The sequence below is a fragment of the Anabrus simplex genome, chromosome 1, assembly GCF_040414725.1.
Source record: "Anabrus simplex isolate iqAnaSimp1 chromosome 1, ASM4041472v1, whole genome shotgun sequence".
NCBI lineage: Eukaryota > Metazoa > Arthropoda > Insecta > Orthoptera > Tettigoniidae > Anabrus > Anabrus simplex.
The window spans coordinates 158,254,429-158,274,676 of NC_090265.1; the positions used below are offsets into that span (position 1 = coordinate 158,254,429).

A 20,248-nucleotide genomic window follows, 5' to 3' on the forward strand; every position below is an offset into this window, starting at 1 on the left:
TTCACCGATCAACTTCTACCAACCTGATTAACATTGTTCAGGGTGTTCTTAATACAATGGACAGACGTTTGCAAGTTGACAAGATATATTTGGCCGGGCTGAGTGGCTCAGACGGTTACGGCGCTGGCCTTCTAACCCCAACTTGGCAGGTTCGATCTTGGCTCATTCCGGTGGTATTTGAAGGTGCTCAAATACGACAGCCTCGTGTCGGTAGATTTACTTGCACGTAAAAGAACTCCTGCGGGACTAAATTCCGGCACCTCGGCGTCTCCGAAGACCGCAAAAGTAGTTAGTGGGACGTAAAGCAAATAGCATTATTATTATTTACGATATATTTGGACTTTTCCAAGGCGTTTGATAAATTAGATCATGATATACTTCTTTGTAAATTGTCAGCATTGGGCTTCTCTCAAGAAATGTTAAAACTGACTGCCTCATATCATTCTTGTAGAAAACAATTTGTTTCTTTCAATCAGGCTAAGTCTATGTTTTCAGTGTTAATACCGGTGTGCTTCAGTGTTCCAATTTGGGTCCATTGTTTTTCCTGATATTTATACATAATTTGCCAGATGTTGTACAGTTCTATAGTATTGTTTGTTTGCAGACGATGTTAAGTAGTTCAAAGAAATCAGTAACTATAATGATGCACTTCAGTCAAAAGTAGATTTGAGTCACCTCAATAATTGGGGCACACAAAACAAACTTCCTTTCTGTAATTTCCTTTCCGAGAATCAGCGATGAGACCCACTTCGAATATAAGTTAAATTATGAAACATTAGAAAGGGTAAACGCCGTGAGAGATCTAGGTGTTACATTAATACGAAATATTTCGTTTAATTGGCATATTGGCAAATACTTCAACTATACGTATAAACTACTAGGATTTATTATAAGAAATAGCAGAGATTCTAAGAAACCCGAACTCAGTTTCAACTCTCTATAATTCTTTATTAAGAAGTCGTCTGGAATATGCTTCTGTAATTTGGATGCCGTATTATAAATCACATATTGGAAAACTGGACAGAATACAAAACACATTTTTAAGATTCCTATACTTTAAACGATATAATCGTTCTTCTCATTTGGATAGAATATCACATAGTAACCTCCTACGTTAACTTAATTTTGTCTCATTAAAGAATCGAATAGAAATATCTTCTTCTTAATCTTTTTACCCTCCAGAGTTGGTTTTTCCCTCGAACTCAGCGAGGGATTCCACCTCTACCGCCTCAAGGGCAGTGTCCTGGAGCTTCAGACTCTGGGTCGAAGGATACAACTGGGAGGATGACCAGTACCTTGCCCAGGCGGCCTCACCTGCTATGCTAAACAGGGGCCTTGCGAGGCGATGTGAAGATTGGAAGGGTTAGACAAGGAAGAGGGAAGGAAGCGGCCGTGGCCTTAAGTTAGGTACCATCCCGGCATTTGGCTGGAGGAGAAGTGGGAAACCACGGAAAACCACTTCCAGGATGGCTGAGGTAGGAATCGAACCAACCTCTACTCAATTGACATCCCGAGGCTGAGTGGACCCCGTTCCAGCCCTCGTACCACTTTTCAAATTTCGTGGCATAACCGGGAATCGAACCCGGGCCTCCGGGGGGGGGGGGTGGCAGCTAATCACACTAACTACTACACCACAGAAGCGGACAGAGAAATATCGCAGTTGGTTTTTCTATACAAATGTGTGAACGGCAATAGCGTTTTTCTTGAGCAGTTTTATTTTAATGTGAAAACACCAGCTTACATCTAAGGCAATTTTTCTTTTGTAATCGAAGGAAAGCCCTCTACCATGAAAATTCCCCTCTGAAGAGAATGTGGGTAGCATTTCATCATTTTATATTAAAGGGCAGAGACATTGACTTTAATTTTACATTTTCAAAATTTCTTGTTTTGATGAAAGAACTGTTCAGAGTATAAAATCCGAATGTCACAATTTTTAGATTTATTTTATCTCATTTGTATAACAGTTCTCTTACGAGAGATGTTTCTACTTTTGTTCTTTGTTACCAATATGGCCATTGCTGTAAAGATAACATTGTAGCTTACTGAATATTAATTTAATAATCTTCTATAATTGATTTTGCAGGTTACTGTAATATTATATAAGACTGTATTTTTTACTATTAGTTTAGTTTTACTATTAGTTTTTCTTTGTTTTTGTTCTTATTTTGTCACTATGTAATTTTTACTGTAGTACACTGTAGTTGGAGCACTACTTTGTTGTAGACTGTATTCAATAAATAAAATAAATAAATAAATAAATAAATAAATAAATAAATAAATAAATAAATAAATAAATAAATAAATAAATAAATAAATAAATAAATAAATAAATAAATAAATTTAATCACATAAATAAATAAAGCCTAAATGCTTGACATCTGACATTCAGTTCTCTTAGGTTTTTTCTACTGATATCACTTTAATCTTGGAAATGCTAATTTTCATATCTTGCTAACAGAAAAATATTTTCAAGTTCCAGGATATGAGATTGCATATTTTCAGTACAGTCTGCCATTAAGACCAAGTAGTCGGTATAAGCCAAACTGCTTATTACATTTCCACCTAACTGAATCCCTCCCTGCCACTTTGTACTTCTCAGTAGATGATCCATGCAAATTATGGACAACAAAGGTGAAAGATTACAGCCTTGAAAATACATTGAACCAAGAACTCATCCTTCCATCAATTATCACTGTAGTCAAATTGTCAAAATAAAATGCCTCTGATTGCGTTTAATGATAATAATATTCTACCCTTAAGTCCAGCTCCATGGCTAAATGGTTAGCGTGCTGGCCTTTGGTCACAGGAGTCCCGGGTTCGATTCCCGGCGGGGTAGGGAATTTTAACCATAATTGGTTAATTTCGCTGACACGGGACTGGGTGTATGTGACGTCTTCATCATCATTTCATCCTCATCCCGACGCGCAGGTCACCTACGGGAGTCAAATCAAAAAAGACCTGCATCTGGCGAGCCGAACTTGTCCTTGGACACTCCCGGCACTAAAAGCCATCCGCCATTTTTTTCTACCCTTAAACCGAAGATACCTGTTTTTTGTTCGGAATTCGAAACAGATTAATATGGACCAGCTTCAGATAAGACTTCAGTGTTGTGGCGCGGAAGTACGTGTTTCATCTCCGGCTGATTCTTGCAACTACAGACGGAGATATTAAATGATGATATTACTCTGGTATATGCTTTCTCTAGATCCACGAAACATAAACAGAATTGTGTAATCCTTTCGTAGCATTTTTCAATTAGGTACCTGGGGCATACTGTAAATTTGAACCTGGCTGTTGTTGCGATTTTACTTGTAAGAATTCCATCATTCTTTGTGCTTTTAAAATTTCATAAAATAAAACTAACTTTAATATAAGCTTTGTCAAAGTATGCAACTTCCAATTTTGAGGATAAGGTCTATTCAAAATAAAGATAAAAGGATAATTTAAGACAGACACAGCATATTGTTTCCGAAAAATAATTCTTGTTGTTTTTTTGCTCGAAATTCGAAGCAGATTAAAATGAACCAGTTTCAGATAAGACTTCGGTACTGTGGCGCGGAAGTACCTGTTTCATTTCCGGTTGATTCTTGGAACTACAGATAGAGACATTAAACTGCCATTTATTTAGGAAAATTAAACGTGTACTGTCCAGGATTACGTATTACGTGGGAATTTCTTTACACAGATTCTTATGGAAGAGTTCAAGGCATTGGAGAAAAAGAATGTACAGTACTACTTAGGGCAAAGTTTTAAGTGGGAGTGACTTAATGAATACAACGTACACAGTATATGGAATATGGCAAGAATCCAGAATAGATTATCGTCCCCCTAAGCACACATATGTTCATGTCAGAGACCCCAGAGGATACGACTGCCTAAAGCAGAAACACTTTTCCGACAAAAGTAGTTATTATACTAGATTGTAAGTGGAGACTCATAGTATGGATACCGGGTTCGATTTAATGCGAGCATCGTTGATGGAGCGTGATGGGGTGATGATCACGTGCTTGCCAATTGGAGGACGTGTCGTATTAAAGCCGCTCCCAGAACAGGACACGCCAGTCAAGCAATCAGTTGGACTGCCGTCAAAAGCATCATGGAAACCAAGCAGCTCTTGGTGAGTTCAATTTTTTTTTTTTTTTCAATATGGAATGAATTAATAACAAGGCTAATGTGGCCACTTCTAATGAGAAAAAATAGATAATAATGATATGTTTTTAAAATGATTTCAAAGCATCTATCTTAATGGACAGTGAGGTCTCAGGATTTTGTCCTGATAAAGTTTATTTGGTGTAGTGATGGTGATTGTAATTTTAAAGGGAACAACGAGAGGAAGCGATCGAATCCACAAGGAATCAAGCTTGTACTTTTTAACAATGATGTTATTGGTTTTACGTCCATTAAGTACATTTGTATAGTTTTCGGAGACGCTGGGATACCGGAATTTTCCCCGCAGGAGTTATTTCATGAGCCAGTAAATCTACCGACACGAGGCTGACGTATTTGAGCACCTTCATATACCACCGGGCGGAGCCGGGATCTAACCTACCAAGCTGAACTCAGAAGGCCAGCACTCTACCGTATGAGCTACCTGCCCCGCTAATAATAATAATAATAATAATAATAATAATAATAATAATAATAATAATAATAATAATAATAATAACCAGACTGTAGAAATTTATTCACGGAACATTCAGTGTGTCTCTTCGTCTGTGGATGAATAATGAATAATAGGAAATCAGATTAGGAAGAAGTCTACTTGGTACTACCTCATAAAATATCAGCACATAAATGATCTCTGGTGCCACATCCGGTGATAACCGACAAAATGCTCGGTTTTTGTACCAACCCTGTAGGAGTCTGCGTTTTGATTTAGATGGAGTGAACTTTCAAGATCTGTGTAATACCTTATTCCTCATTCGCTGCTCATGGTGAAAGTTAAAAGTCTGATTTGATCATTTTGTGATCTGTGACGATGACCACTTCGTGAAATTTAACTCTAATCTCAAATAGATCTTTTTCTCATTCAGAAATACTTTTCGCAAAACCTAAAGGTTTTTCCATTTGCAGATAATATTGAGCATGATGTATGGCGCTTTCAACGATATCTACAATATTGTGCCTTCAAAGCCTTGAAGTGTGATGAGTTCCTCGTCAGTCACATGAATGCCTCAACAATGAATTTTACTGATATTCGAGAATATGAACTGTTACAGTCATCATGGAATTGTTTAATGAATCATCCTTGGGTCTAATAATGTTTCCAGGTACTGTAAAATGACTTACATATCACTGGTGTGAAATATCCTCAAAATTTGTGAGCCATTTTTTAGAACCATCTATCGGTAATTTTAAGGAGAGTGTCTGGAGATAAAAATGGATATTTCGGTCTATTCGCTGAATATTTATGGTTCTGGAAACTTTTACTCGATGATTCAGCGGAGAAAACTATATCTAATTTTGTGTTTGTTCTCCCCAAATGTCTTTTATTTATTACATTTCATTTTTTCTCCAATAATATTCCATTTAACTTTACAAAACTTGTATGCTAAATGTATCATAGTTATATCAGCTAACCTGTGTATGGAAGTTTTGGCCGCAGTATACTTACAAGTAGAAGGGATCCTAAAATTCTAAAATTTTGTGCAAAAAGATGTCATTCTTTTAAATATATTTATATATAGGAAAATCTACTAAATTTCATATTTTCAGTACCAATGCAATGGAACTTAACGGAAGAAGCTGATTTTGAAATTTACAAAAGAAAACCTTTCTTTCATTGACTATTTAAAATGAGATCTCCAGTAGGTTTCCTGAAGACATTTTCTAAGAAATTCATCAAAATCCATAAATTATGTAAAAATATCTGTTTATCTCCAGACCATTCCCTTAAAATGTATATAAACTGCCTGGTGGAATTAACATGTCTTCTTCAAAAACGGCAAAAGCAGTTAGTGCGACGTAAAAACAATAACATTATTATTATTATTATTATTATTATTATTATTATTATTTGCTAGTTGCTTTACGTCGCACCCGGCGACGATGGGATAGGAAAGGCCTAGGAGTAGGAAGGAAGCGGCCGTGTCCTTAATTAAGGTACAGCCCCAGCATTTGCCTGGTGTGAAAATGGGAAACCACGGAAAACCATCTTCAGGGCTGCCGACAGTGGGGTTCGAACCTACTATCTCCCAAATACTGGATACTGGCCGCACTTAAGCGACTGCAGCTGTCGAGCTTGGTAACTTTATTATTAACACCTCTACTTGATATGAGATTGTGTCGTACGTTCGTTAATTCTTGCACGAACAGTGGCGAGGGAATGATCATGATATTTAATAACAAAGGATCGGGCGACTTGGCCGTGCGGTTAGGGGCGCGCAGCTGTGAGCTTGCATCCGGGAGACAGTGGGTTCGAACCCTAATGCCGGCAGCCCTGAAGATGATTTTCCGTGGTTTCCCATTTCCACACCAGGCAAAGACTGAAGCTGAACCTTAATTAAGAACACGGCCGCTTCCTTCCCACTCCTGGGCCTTTCTTCTCCCATCGTCGCCGTAAAACCTATCTATGTCGGTGCGACGTAAAGCAAATTATAAAAAATAAGAAAGGTAGTGGCAGCAACATAAAAATCAACACAACAACGAATATCTATGATTAATGGAAGAGAATGGATATGGGTACATTATTAAAAACACGCACAAAATGATTTTCTGAAATAAATCACATAGGTATTTATCCTATTTTTTCATCGGCATTCATCTTCCAAATTCTGCTTCATTCTTTGATAACTCTGAGTGATTATTCTGTTTCTGTGGGACTACGGCTGCAGCTCAAGATGTTATACCCTTTAAAGCAATAATAATTGTCAGTCATCTGTGGCATTACGGACGTTGTCACTTTCATGACTAAAAGGAGGAAGGAAGCCGAAGGGAGTTCCGAATCGTGAACAAATGAAAAAGAAACGTGGGGATTTTCGTGACTGATGTTCTTCTCACTGCATGTGAAAGAGTATATCACTATAATATCTACAGCACAGCAGTGCCCCATGTCTGTCTTTGCTAGATCTGAGGACACACTAGCTCTCCTGGAAACATCGAAACATATCTATTACGGTAAGTCAGTGGAACAACCTCTGTACCTGAAGTACAAAGGGGTCCATCGCAAGATAATTATTCTTTCCCAATGGAAAACATTAGTACTCGAGTTCTCACTCAGTTTCTCTCCGGCAATGGAAAGTTTTAAGTGCTCCTTTGAATGTACTTTTGTGGATCTTCTCAACAGTGGACTGTTTGCCATGTTTGGAAGGACAATATTTGATCACGAGTGTTACCTGAACAGTTGTAACCCGGAACTGTCAAAGCCGCTGTACCATCTATTCAGAAGATCCTGCTGCTACAAACAGTCCCTAAAATTCATTCAACATAACTTTAGTAATTCATTTTCCTAAATTTTGTGACAAAGACCAATAAATAATTATAATGAAAATGAAAATGAAAACCTACAACCAGTTTTCCAGTCTTAGACCGGGTCAGGGATGTAAATGAATGGAACATATATAGGCTGTTATTACAATGGGGTCGCCACTCGCAAGGTGATTTTTATTAATGACTGATAAATGCTATGAAATGATAATGGTGAGTGTTGCTGGAATGAAAGATGACAGGGGAAACCGGAGTACCCGGAGAAAAACCTGTCCCGCCTCCGCTTTGTCCAGCACAAATCTCACATGGAGTGACCGGGATTTGAACCGCGGTATCAAGCGGTGAGAGGCCGACGCGCTGCCGTCTGAACCACGGAGGCTCAAAGAATTATAATACTACTGTAAAATAAGGTTCCAAATGTTAAGATATTCAATAAATAGGCTACTACATATTAGCTGCCACCCCCACAGGCCCGGGTTCGATTCTCAGCTCTGCCACGAAATTTGAAAAGTGGTACGAGGGCTGGAACGGGGTCTACTCAGCCTCGGGAGGTCAACTGAGTAGAGGTGGGTTCGATTCCCATCTCAGCCATCCTGGAAGTGGTTATCCGTGGTTTCCCACTTCTCCTCCAGCCAAATGCCGGGATGGTATCTAAGGCCACGGCCGCTTCCTTCCCTCTTCCTTGTCTATCCCTTCAAATCTTCCCATCTCCTCGCAAGGCCCCTATTCAGCATAGCAGGTGAGGCCGCCGGGTGAGGTACTGGTCCTCATCCCCAGACCCAGAGTCTGAAGCTCAAGGACACTGGCCTTGAGGTGGTAGAGGTGGGATCTCTCGCTGAGTCCGAGGGAAAAACCGACCCTGGATGGTAAACAGAAGAAGAAGAAGAAGAAGAAGAAGAAGAAGAAGGGTACTACATCCGACGGGATCTATAGTTTTAAGTGCAATCCGAATCACTTCTCATGTCAGATATTGGATGTTTTTAAAGAACTGTTCTTCAGCCTGCCGATATATCTTTTGAATCAATAAATTTATAAACTACCTGAAAAAGAAACAAAACGAATAAAATAACGTTTTGTTGTTGGAAGAACATCATCAAAGTCTATCGAATGACACCAAAAAATATTTAGAAATGTATAAAAATGTATTTTTTAATTTTTGTTTAAATCCTTAAAATCTTCAAATTTGGAACTTGTCTTAATCTATGGTAGAGTGGACAGAAGTGAGGACTTAATTTATTGGCCACACTAGCCTCTTGACAAGCCAGTCTTTTATGGGTTTGAAGTAAATTCCGGCACACAAATGCTAACATATGAGCAAAAGTATGCTCTACGTAAAAGGGAAGGGAACGAGCAAATAAAAAAATGAATCTGAGCTGTTGATAAGGACTGCCTTGTAATTTGACTGTTCCTCGATCTTGACCATATTAGACACTGCGAGGCAAGAGTAAACGTAGGCTGACATCAACAACACGAAATTACTATAGAACCAGATAACAGGCTGGTCCTGGGTGGGGAAGAGGTGTTATAACATTCCATTACCAACATACTGTAAATCACAGTTTCCATACCGACAAAATTCCGTGCATTTAACTGTGTGTCTCACTGTCACATCTCTTACTCATGAAAAAAACGAGGAAAAATAGAAACAAACTCTAATACCGGAAACTACTTCATTAATAATAATAATAATAATAATAATAATAATAATAATAATAATAATAATAATAATAATAATAATAATAATAATAATAATTCAGATCCTTGGCTGAATGATCAGCGAACTCGACTTCGGTTCAGAGGGCCCCGGGTTCGATTCCTGGCGGGCAGAGGATTTTTAGTCACACCTGGTTAATTCCTCTAACTCGGGGAATGGTTGTTTTCGTTCGTCTTAATACACATCTTCATTTACACACAACATATTATACTACAAATCGTTACAGATAAACGCACCGGGCGAGTTGGCCGTGCGGTTAGTGTAGCGCGGCTGTGAGCTTTCATCCGGGAGATAGTGGGTTCGAATCCCATTGTCGGCAGCTCTGAAGATGGTATTCTGTGGTTTCCCATTTTCACACCAGGCAAATGCTGGGGCTGTAACTTAATTAAGGCCATGGCCGTTTCCTTCCAACTCCTAGGCCTTTCCTATCCCATCGTCACCGTAAGACCTATCTGTGTCGGTGCGACGTAAAAAAACAGATAAACGCAGTGGTGAATACAGCCTTCTACATACTTTGGCGTCAGAAAAGGCATCCGGCCGTAAAACTGGGCTTAATCCACAAAAATATTCCGACACGAAATATTGGGACAATAATAATAATAATAATAATAATAATAATAATAATAATAATAATAATAATAATAATAATACACCTGGACATAATAATATTTAATAAAACTTAGGGTGTGAATTGGCGACCAAAAGCACGAGCTGATTCTGATATTATTTCCTCTTGTGTCAAGTTTTTCACTTTCATTTCTCCTGTCGTCCATATCCGTAGCGTAACGGTTAGCACTATTAGCTGTCGTTCTCAGAGGCAAGGGTTCGATTCCGGGCACTGTCAGAAATCAAAGATTGGCAGAAGTGTTAGTATGTGGTTAGATAGAACGTACAGTACATGTATCTCACCTCCGTTAGGGGTATGCCTGAACAGAGCTGCACCACTTTGGGGCGAGGACACGAGTTTACAGCCGGGCTGAGTGGCCGAGACGGTTAAAGCGTTGACTTTCTAAACCCAATTTGGCAGGTTCGATCTTGGCTCAGTCCTGTGGTATTTGGAGGTGCTCAAATACGTCAGCCCCGTATCTGTAGATTTACCGGCACGTCAAAGAAGTCCTGCGGAAGAAATTTTCGGCACCTCGGCGCCCCCGAAAACCGTAAAAGTAGTTAGTGGGACTTAAATCAATAACATTATCAGAAGAGTTTACTTTATCTGGCTCCATGCCTAAATAGTTAGCGTTTGGTCCAAGGAGTTGCGGGTTCGATTCCCGGCCGGGTCAAGGATTTTAACCTTAATTAGTTTATACGTCTGGCTCGGGGGCTGGGTGTATTATTAGACATAATCTTAGATAGGGCCTCATCCTTACAGACACGCAGGTCGCCTATATGCCGTCTGCTAGAAAAAGACCTGCACCAGGCCTCTCCGGTGGCCATACGCCATTATTATAGTGTAAAGATGGGATGGTTGCTTAGTTGTACTTCCCCTTAAAACAACATCCAAGCTAGACTTCACAATTGGCTTTACGTTCCACCGATACAGTTAGGTCTTACGGCTACGATGGGTTAGGAAAGGGCTAGGAGTGGGAAGGAAGTGGCCGTGGCCTTAAATTAAGGTACAGCCCCAGCACTTGCCTGGTATGAAAATGGGAAACCACTGAAAACCATCTTCAGGGCTGCCGACAGTAGGATTCGAACCCACTATCTCCCGAATGCAAACTCACAGTTTGGCGACGCTAACCTCACGGCCACCTGCTCGGTGTAGACTTTACAAGTAGAGCTACTGTACTACAACACAGTTCCGAGCTCTGAGACTGTACGAGAAATGCGAGACAGGCGTTTCACTGTATCTATGGCAATGGAATAACAGCAGTCTCTTCATCTCACAAGTACTCATCCTCCCCTACTTTGTCCAGCGGTCACACTCCACGCAGAGCTGGGAAGCCAAGTCGTTGATCACGATCATATAAGGCCTCAGCAAGTTCAATGATTCAGTGTGTTATCCAGAGTGTTTCAAAACTCAACTTCAGGAATGAGTTCCTCATATACAGACATGGACAAAAGTATTCATACCCCAATCCATCCCAAACAAAATGCATTATTGCTGGACCAATACGGAGTACAGGTCAAAATTACAAACCCAAACGCATACCTTATAGAGCAGTGTACAGTAAAAAGCACAAAATAAACTGGAAGTAAGTAACAGTACATAACGAAGCAACAAATTCGTACTACATGACACTACTTATCTGGACATAAGTATTCATACCGTATTCCAGAAGAGTTCAGAAATCAATGAAGAAACGGGTATTACAAACTCAATCAGTAGCGCGTTTGTTTGCCTTTCCTGTGTATTATTTATTTTAACCTGCTGGGCATTGAGAACTCCCGTTTCCGTGTTAGTTCAGCTGAAATGTTCCGCCATTCTTGTTGTAGTAACTGTTTCAAGTGTGTTTTACTTGTTATGTGGTGTTTTCTTAGTCTGGACTCCAATTCACGCCATAGATGTTCGATGGGGTTGGTATTCGGCGATTGGGGAGGTGTTTTTAATGTGTGCGGCGTGTTGTGTACCCACAAGCGAACAATTTCCGCCGTATATTTGGGGTCATTGTCGTGTTGGAAGTAAAATTCATTAGCAATCCCAAGCTCTTCGGCGCTTTTGCGAACGTTTTCTTTCAGGATGTTCAAATATTGAAATATGTCCATAAATACCAACCCCCCGCCGTGCTTCACAGTGGTAACGAGGTTCTGCTCATCGAGCTCTGTGTTAGGGCGTCTCCACACTAAAATGCGTCCATCACTTCGGAAAATACTAAATTTCCTCTTATCTGTAAACATCACTGTTGACCAAAACGTATTATCCTTCATCACACATTCTTTTGAAAATTGTAGTCTCTTCCGTCGATTCACTTTCGTTATGTGTGGTTTCTTTCTTGGGACCCTAGATCGATACCCAGCACGATGAAGGACCCTCCTTACTGTTTTGTTTGACACTGCATGATGGAAATTACCCGCCAGCTGCGATGCTATTGCCGAAGATGTAGTGTGTGGTTGTTTTTTAATTGTGGTTACTATGAACCTTTCTTCTCGTGCGATCAGTTTCTTCGGACGTCCACTTCTTTCTTTGCTTATAGGAACATCCTGTCCTTTTAACCTTTGTATTATACTTTGCACAGTTGGTTTACTTCTTCCAATGATGTTTCCGATCTCGAAATACGATTTTCCTTGGTGGTGAAGGCCTAGAATAAGTCGTCTCTCTTCAACAGACGTTTCCTTGGTTTTCCTCGCCATTGGACTAGTACCGTCTATGACCAGCTGATCAGTCCATCTCTGTCTGCATCTACTATACAACTAATGCCACGAAACAACACAGGTTCCTCTTTACTCGTTCAAACGCCATTTTTACACGTAAGGTATGAATGCTTATGTCCAGACAAGTAGTGTCATGGAATACGCATTTGTTGCTTGTTATGTACTGTTATTTACTTCCAGTTTATTTTGTGCTTTGTAATGACCACTGCTGTACAAGGTATACGTTTGGGTTTGTAATTTTGACCTGTACTCCGTATTGGTCCAGCAATAAAGCATTTTGTATTGGATGGCTAGGGGTATGAATATTTTTGTCCATGTCTGTATATAGAGAAGAAGAAAAAGTTACAGCAATATGGATCCGGAAATGCATAACTGAAACGTTATCCGACCTTTCCTTGGCCACTTCATTCTCCTGAATTAAACCCTCTAGGGACACATAAAGTCTGTCGTGTATTCGATTGCTGTTGATGATGAACCAACTCTCCGTGCCTGCATTGTGGTAGCGTGTCAGATGGTACGCTAGAAGAGAGACGGTAGGTGTCACGAGACGGATGCGCAGTAGACTGCCGTGGTCGTGACGTCACTGGACCGTCGTTCCCATTAGACTACGCATTGTTTGGCGCGTTAATATCGGTCTATAGTCCGGCTCCATCGCTAAATGGTTAGCGCGCTGGCCTTTGGTCACAGGGGTCCTGGGTTCGATTCCCGGCAGGGTCGGGAATTTTAACCTTACTTGGTTAATCTCGCTGGCACGGGGGCTGGGTGTATGTGTCGTCTGTCTTCATCATCATTTCCTCCTCATCATGACGCGCAGGTCGCCTACGGGAGTCAAATCAAGAGACCTGCATCTGGCGAGCCAAACTTGTCCTCGGGCACTCCCGGCACTAAAAGCCATACGCCATTTCATTTCATCAGTCTATATACTCTTTGAAAGTCGTGAACTTGTGCATATCGTTCGTGAATGAAGTGAATTCCAGTGTGTATGCCGTGTTTGTGCAGTTAAAATGCCGTGCTGTGCGGTTGCAGGCTGTACAAACCATCCCAGCCCTTTTGTCAAATAGGGCTTCATGCTCTACTGGATATTCAATATTATTATTATTATTATTATTATTATTATTATTATTATTATTATTATATTTTATTAGCAATAAAAAGCAATAATGTTAGTAGAGTACTCACTATTTTCAGGAAAAGTAACAACATGCAGTATTTAATCCTGTGTATTTTATTTGGACTTTGAAAATCCACAACCTGTTTCGGTTAATATTATTTATTGATTGTTAAGCTCCGATTTATTTGATCTGCACGTGTATAGGATTGCGAACTGTAAATACTAACATTTCCGATATATTGGAACATTTAAAAATGATTTTTAAACATATTAGCAAAAGGTCTCACTATTCTGGATTTCAAAGTATATCTGCAATATTTACGAAAGCACACAAACAAAATAATAAAAATAATAGTTCTATGCAATATCTTAATGGTTTTCATGTGAATTTTTTTGTTACAACATAAACGTAATGATAATAAGGAAGATAAGTGGGGTGCTCGGCGCGCTGATTTGCAGTAAGTTACAGCGCCTGGCAGACGGTCCACGGTCCGCTGACGTCACACGCTTCTGGCCGGCTGCGCGTGACACCTACCATCTCTTTTTAGCTACCGTGGTACGCACTACACCAGGCGCTTTAGATCGTGTTCGGCACTCAATGCGAAGCGGAGTGGAGGCATGTATTCAGGCAGAAGGAGGTTACTTTTGACTTTACCCACTAGCAATGTTCTGGAGGTTGCTGGTTGACTCAGCCTGTTGCTTAAAGGCCGCTACACACGACCGAATCTACTAGGCCCGATCTGCAGGGTCCCTGCTAGAGATGGGCACTATCGACTGATAACTATCGAACTAGTCGATAGTTTAAACTATCGTAACAGTCGACTACTTTAAAAAACAAGTCGACTGAATTCAGTCGCATTCCCGCCACGCATCTCTCCACGTTTCACTGTCCAGTCAGCACAAAACAAGTCGACTGAATTCAGTCGCATTCCCGCCACGACTACTTTAAAAAACAAGTCGACTGAATTCAGTCGCATTCCCGCCACGCATCTCTCCACGTTTCACTGTCCAGTCAGCACAAAACAAGTCGACTGAATTCAGTCGCATTCCCGCCACGCATCTCTCCACGTTTCACTGTCCAGTCAGCACAAAACAAGTCGACTGAATTCAGTCGCACTCAAGTCACAGCGACATGGAAGCGAATGGAACTATCGGTTTATGGTCACTTCGGACATGTAATATATAATTATGTTAACTTCATATGTACCTATGATATATGGCGATTTTCTCTTGTCGTTTATATGCTCTTTATTTTGTTGCATATTTGTTTACGTTAATTACGTTAAGCCCTATTCGTATACAAGGTATAACTATAATAATAATAATAACAATCTGAATAACTATAATAATAATCTAGAAAATACGGTAGTATTGTGTTTGGCTGTTCTCATCTACAGTATATCTTGATTGTGTACTACAGCAACGCGTTTTACATATTATTATTGTTAACATTGTTCGGGAATAGAGCCTCATTGTCGCCTTTCTACGTTTCACTGTCCATTTAGCACCAAGAAAGGCCATTCGTATGATGTTGGTTCGTATTAAGGGCATCTTCCTATCTATTAGCCCCGTGTACGAACGAGTGCGTAAATCGGATTTTAATGCGTGTCTATACAAGTGATTTCTAATTATTGGTAAATTGCGTTAAAATGAGCCGAATTCGTAAAAGCACGACTCTCCACTTTTTATACGGAGAGTTTCGACTGGAAACATTCGAATGTTTTTTATGGACTTACTAGTTGCGTTATATGAATACTTTCATTCGACTGAAATCCTTCGACTGTTCAGTCTTCTCGACAGGAAGTAATGAATACTTTTGTTCGACTGAAAACATTCGACTATTTAGTCGATAGTTCGAAGGGACTATCGCCCGACTAGTCGATAGCGGTTTTCAGTCGATAGTGCCCATCTCTAGTCCCTGCAGATTGGGTGGCGTGTAGGTTTGTTGGGACCAGATTGGCCGACAAAACTCATGTCGGGTGGTTGGTCGGGCCGACCACACAATCTCCCAACTTACACTCCGGAAGTCGGCCGATAAGCTATCAGTTGCCTCGTCGCCACCTAGCACGTGTGACGTGTGTCAGATGGCAGTGAGCAGATTCAGATTAGTTCACTATATACAATAACATAGTTTAGATTAATTTAGTTTCAGGTTAGTTTCTTCTCGTATTTTCTACTCATACGTTATTTCAGAAATAAATACTCTTACATTAAAGAAATATATATTTTAATCACTTACTTTTATGTACCCCTTCAGACTATTGAAAATAGCGCAACATGTTTATGGAATGATTTTAGACAAAAGCTGTGGTAAAATCAAATGAAATGGCGTATGGCTTTTAGTGCCGGGAGATCCCAGGAAGGGTTTGGCTCGCCAGGTGCAGGTCTTTTGCTTTGACTCCCGTGGACGACCTGCGCGTCGTGATGAGGATGAAATGATGATGAACACAACACATACACCCAGCCCCCGTGCCAGGGAAATTAACCAATGATGGTTAAAATTCCAGTCCCTGCCGCGAATCGAACCCCTGTGACGAAAGGCCAGCACGCTAACCATTTAGCCATGGAGCCGGGCAAAAGCTGTGGTGACACGGCTGCACTAAATTGCAAATCTCTGTAACTCGCTCAAGTAGCTAAAAATCTTAGAGTCACGATTAATCGCTTTTGAACACTCACACTTTCCCCCATTATAGTGTCTTGTTTCTTTATTAAAGGCGCCACCAGGTAGAGCAGATCATTGAAAGTGTCGATATCCATTCGCAGAAAATTTCGAAAATCGAATGATTCTAGTTCTTTCATAATATTTGTATGACAATTTCTTTCTCTGTAATAACCACCTTTTAGCCCAATATTTTCTCTTTCGTATCGACTTCAATGATAACAAAGTCAATGCAATTCCAATTTTTTGAAATTTAGAAAATGAAGGAGCCATGATCACGCGTTTACAGGCCAGAGCGAGCCAGCCTACTGCAGGTCGGACCCTGCAGATTGTGCCGTGTGGAGAGCAGGACCCGATTTTTACCACGCCAACTGCCTGCAGATCGGGCCCAGCAAATTGGGTCGTGTGTAGAGCAGCACCCGATTTACCGCGCCAACTAGCCTGCAGATCGGGCCCAGCAAATTGGGTCGTGTGTAGAGGCCTTAAGGGAGTACAGAGGGAATGGCTGGTTGAGGTGCGGAGCTGAACATAGTGTCTTCATTCTCTGCAGCGAAAATCAAGAATTACTGGAATCCTTACCACTTACATTACCTATATAGCTACACCAGTTGGGACAGAACATTTACCCTTTATGTAATTCATAGAACAACAAACACCATCCAACCTTTCGGAACAGTGGTTCACACAGAGGATTGTTCACTCGTGTGTGACAGAAAGGAAATTATAGTGATTATCACTGAAAGGAGGGAAAACGGGCGTGAATAATCTGGCGCCCACTAGAACTTTTGTTGCACAGGTACTGAAACCGATTGTACAGGAAGTACTATAGGCATGTCAGTGTAATTGTATTGGGTAGTAACAAATACACCTCTTGTTTGTTCTCATAGACTATCTTTTGTGACAGTCCATTTGGTTTGGGTTCTAATTTATAACACGTATATCCGTCAATGAGGTCTAGTTGTTAAACCAGTTACTTCCGCCCGATCGATCTAGGATCTAATCCCAGCTCAGTCACACATTTTAACGCCAACGTGGCGAATGTCAGGATGGTACCTAATACGTTCACCACGGCCCAGTCCTAGTCCTAATCCTTGCTGATAATCCCGTTGTTAAAGACATATTCACCATCAATACCATTATCTTCCTTTCCTTGTGAGAAAGATACTAATCCAGACAGAGGTATTTCATATTTCAGAGTACGGTGCTTATATACTGCACTAACACAGCGAAGGTTTTAGGCGACGCAAAGAGAGGAAAGTGTCCGTGACCTTAATTAAGGTACAGCCCGAGCATTTGCCTCGTGTGAAAATTGGAAACCACGGAAAACCATCTTCAGGGCTGCCGACGGTGGGATTCGAACTCACAATATCCCGAATGCAAGCTCTCAGTTACGCGATCTTATCCGCACGACCAACTCGCTCAGTGGTGCTTATATTTCAGAGTAATATTACACCAAGCTCCAGCGAGTTTAGAATGTCTGTATAACTTCTGTCGTTCTTTCTTTTATTTATTGGCAACTTGAGGTTTAAATCATGTATCCAGCTATATTTATTTTGCATTTATATTTTGAAATTTCTACTGACACAAACTGTTGAGTTTACATGTAGAATCTGTAAATTAAAAAAAAACAAAACAATAAATTACCTTGTGCCTGTAGAGCTTCCGTGGTTTAGGTGGTAGTGCACCGGCCTGGACAGAGCGGAGGCAGGACAGGTTTTTCTCCGGATACTCGTGTTTTTTTCCTGTCATCTTTCATTCCAGCAACACTCTCCAAAATCATTTCATTTCATTTCATTTCATTTCATTTCATTTCATTTCATTTCATTTCATTTCATCTGTCAGTCATTAATCATTGCCCCACGGGAGTGCGACAGGCTTAGGCAGCCGGCACAATTCCTATCTTCGCCGCTAGATTAGGCTTCATTCATTCTATTCCTGACCCGGTCGAATGGCTGGAATCAGGCTGTAGATTTTTATTTCATATTATGCCTGTAAAAGAAACATCACGACGATATTTAATAACAACATTGAGGATAAAAAGTTGTAAGTTAGATTTCAAGATAAGTGTGTCTTAGATATTGAATGACTGTAAAATATATTTCTATCTTGTGAAGCAAGGAGTGTAGATCTGGAAATGGAAAAGTGCAGTTAATTATTGCCTGTTGATTTCATGAAAGTTTCTGTTGTATTTTGTACCTTCTGCAAGCGTACTTTATGTCCCCAATAGCAGTTCCATCACATAAGGTACGGGGAGGTAAATACGGTAGATGTGACTGGGAAAACTACCATCGTATCCCTTGGTAGTAGTTGTGATGAATCTTCACATACACAAATACACTGCATTCGTAATATACAGGCCGTACTGTAGAAAGCGCGCGAAGTCAATCAGCTGATCGATTGAGGCGAGCTAAGTGAATGTTACAAGTTCTACTTGTGAATGTAATCCATAAAGATTGGGGGCATTCTTAGGATAATTGTGACCATTGAGAGACAAAAATTTATATTTAAGTATATTGCATGTTTTTTCTTTAAATTTATCACATCAGCATTTACGTAAACAGCTGTTATTAACCCATATATGCCCAACTTTTTTTTTCGTTTTGAACATCTTCCATCTTCACATAAAATGGTCAAATGGATGCACTGATGTTGTAAAAAAATGAAAAATAAATTGTTTCCTATTCCAGTCGTGAGGAAAGTGCCGCCCCATAAATGGGGCGGTGGGCATGGGAGGGTACATGTAAAGCAAATTACTTTCCCTTTTGACTAGAAGTTTACTACGTTCACACATTCAATTACATCACAAGAAATACAAATACAAAATATAAAACTTGTCAAATAAACAAAGAATAGTGTTCCAAGTTAGAGAGATTGTTAAATTATTTCCATTTGTTACCATTATACACGTAAAAACATAAGAACGTTTGATGGAAATCACTTGCTTTATGTCACTTAACAATGGAACTTCTCAAAGCAATTAGCATGGCAGCCCACATCACATTTTCTACATTTCTTGGTAGTGTTCTTATGGCATTCTGCGCATCGAATCTGGGTTGGGTTTGATATTATTACATGCCCAACCCCATCCAACCGCACTTCATCTTGCACGCGCCGTTTCACAGATTTCAGAGGTCTACCAATTGCAGGACGATTGGTGTATTTTCCTAGGTAACATTGGACAATATAACGTATAAAGCCCAAAAAATCACAAGTGCCTTTATCCATTCCTGCAGGAGTCATCCTATACAGCTGGTATGCATTATTGATACTGCAGCTCAACGGTAACAGTATAAGCTGCCAGTACCATTTTTTCATCCTTATACCAGGCCGATAAGCTGACACATTTTGGTCCAGCCGGGCCACTCCTCCCATATATAGATTATACTGAGCAGCAAGCGCTACCTGTTTTACGGATATCCTCTTTCTTTCCTTGGAACTCCAACGACTGCACATGCCCATTGGCGAAACACCTGTTCTGTTGGATGCCAGAGTTACAATATTATTGTCGTTAAACCTTACGAGAGTTATTCCTGAGTTTACATCTGTGACTTGGTCATAAGCACCTCGTGGAAGCTTTTTCATTACAGCAGGGTCCTGGAGAGGGGCATTTTCAATACGATTATTACGAATCGTGCCAGTGCAGTCATGACCACTTCTTCCTAGTTTTGATAAGAGAGGCAGGGATGTAAAGTAGTTATCAGTAAATATACTATATGCCGAACCTTGAGGCAGTTTATTCACCATGTCTACAACTACTGATCCTCCAACACCAAGGTCAGGGTTTGTGTTACCTGTAGAGGCACCTTCATAAGGCTCAGCTTGAACAAGATACCCTAATCGCGAACACATAGACCACACTTTGAAGCCGAACCTTACTGGTTTATTTTGGATGTGCTGTTTGGTTCCATGTCTTCCAAAGTATGGGACCATGGTTTCATCAATGCTCAAGTACGCGTCTTTAGGAAAGAATTTTAACCATTTCCCATTTACATGATCCCAAAGTGGGCGCACTTTTGCGAATTTATCATTT

General features: G+C 40.3%; 1 protein-coding gene across 3 annotated transcripts in view; it reads left to right on the forward strand.

The window, feature by feature from the left end:
- The first annotated feature begins 4,009 nt into the window (after window positions 1-4,009).
- LOC136885327 (uncharacterized) overlaps window positions 4,010-20,248 on the forward strand; it is a 61,325-nt gene continuing 45,086 nt past the window's right edge. Inside the window, exon 1 of one of the 3 annotated variants that reach the window (XM_067157842.2) lies at window positions 4,010-4,117. In XM_067157842.2, the coding sequence (XP_067013943.2) occupies window positions 4,097-4,117 (21 nt within the window). In that variant the 5' untranslated portion in view covers window positions 4,010-4,096. The remainder of the gene's footprint in view (window positions 4,118-20,248) is intronic. The other 2 variants (XM_067157850.2, XM_067157858.2) reach the window with 2 other exon arrangements.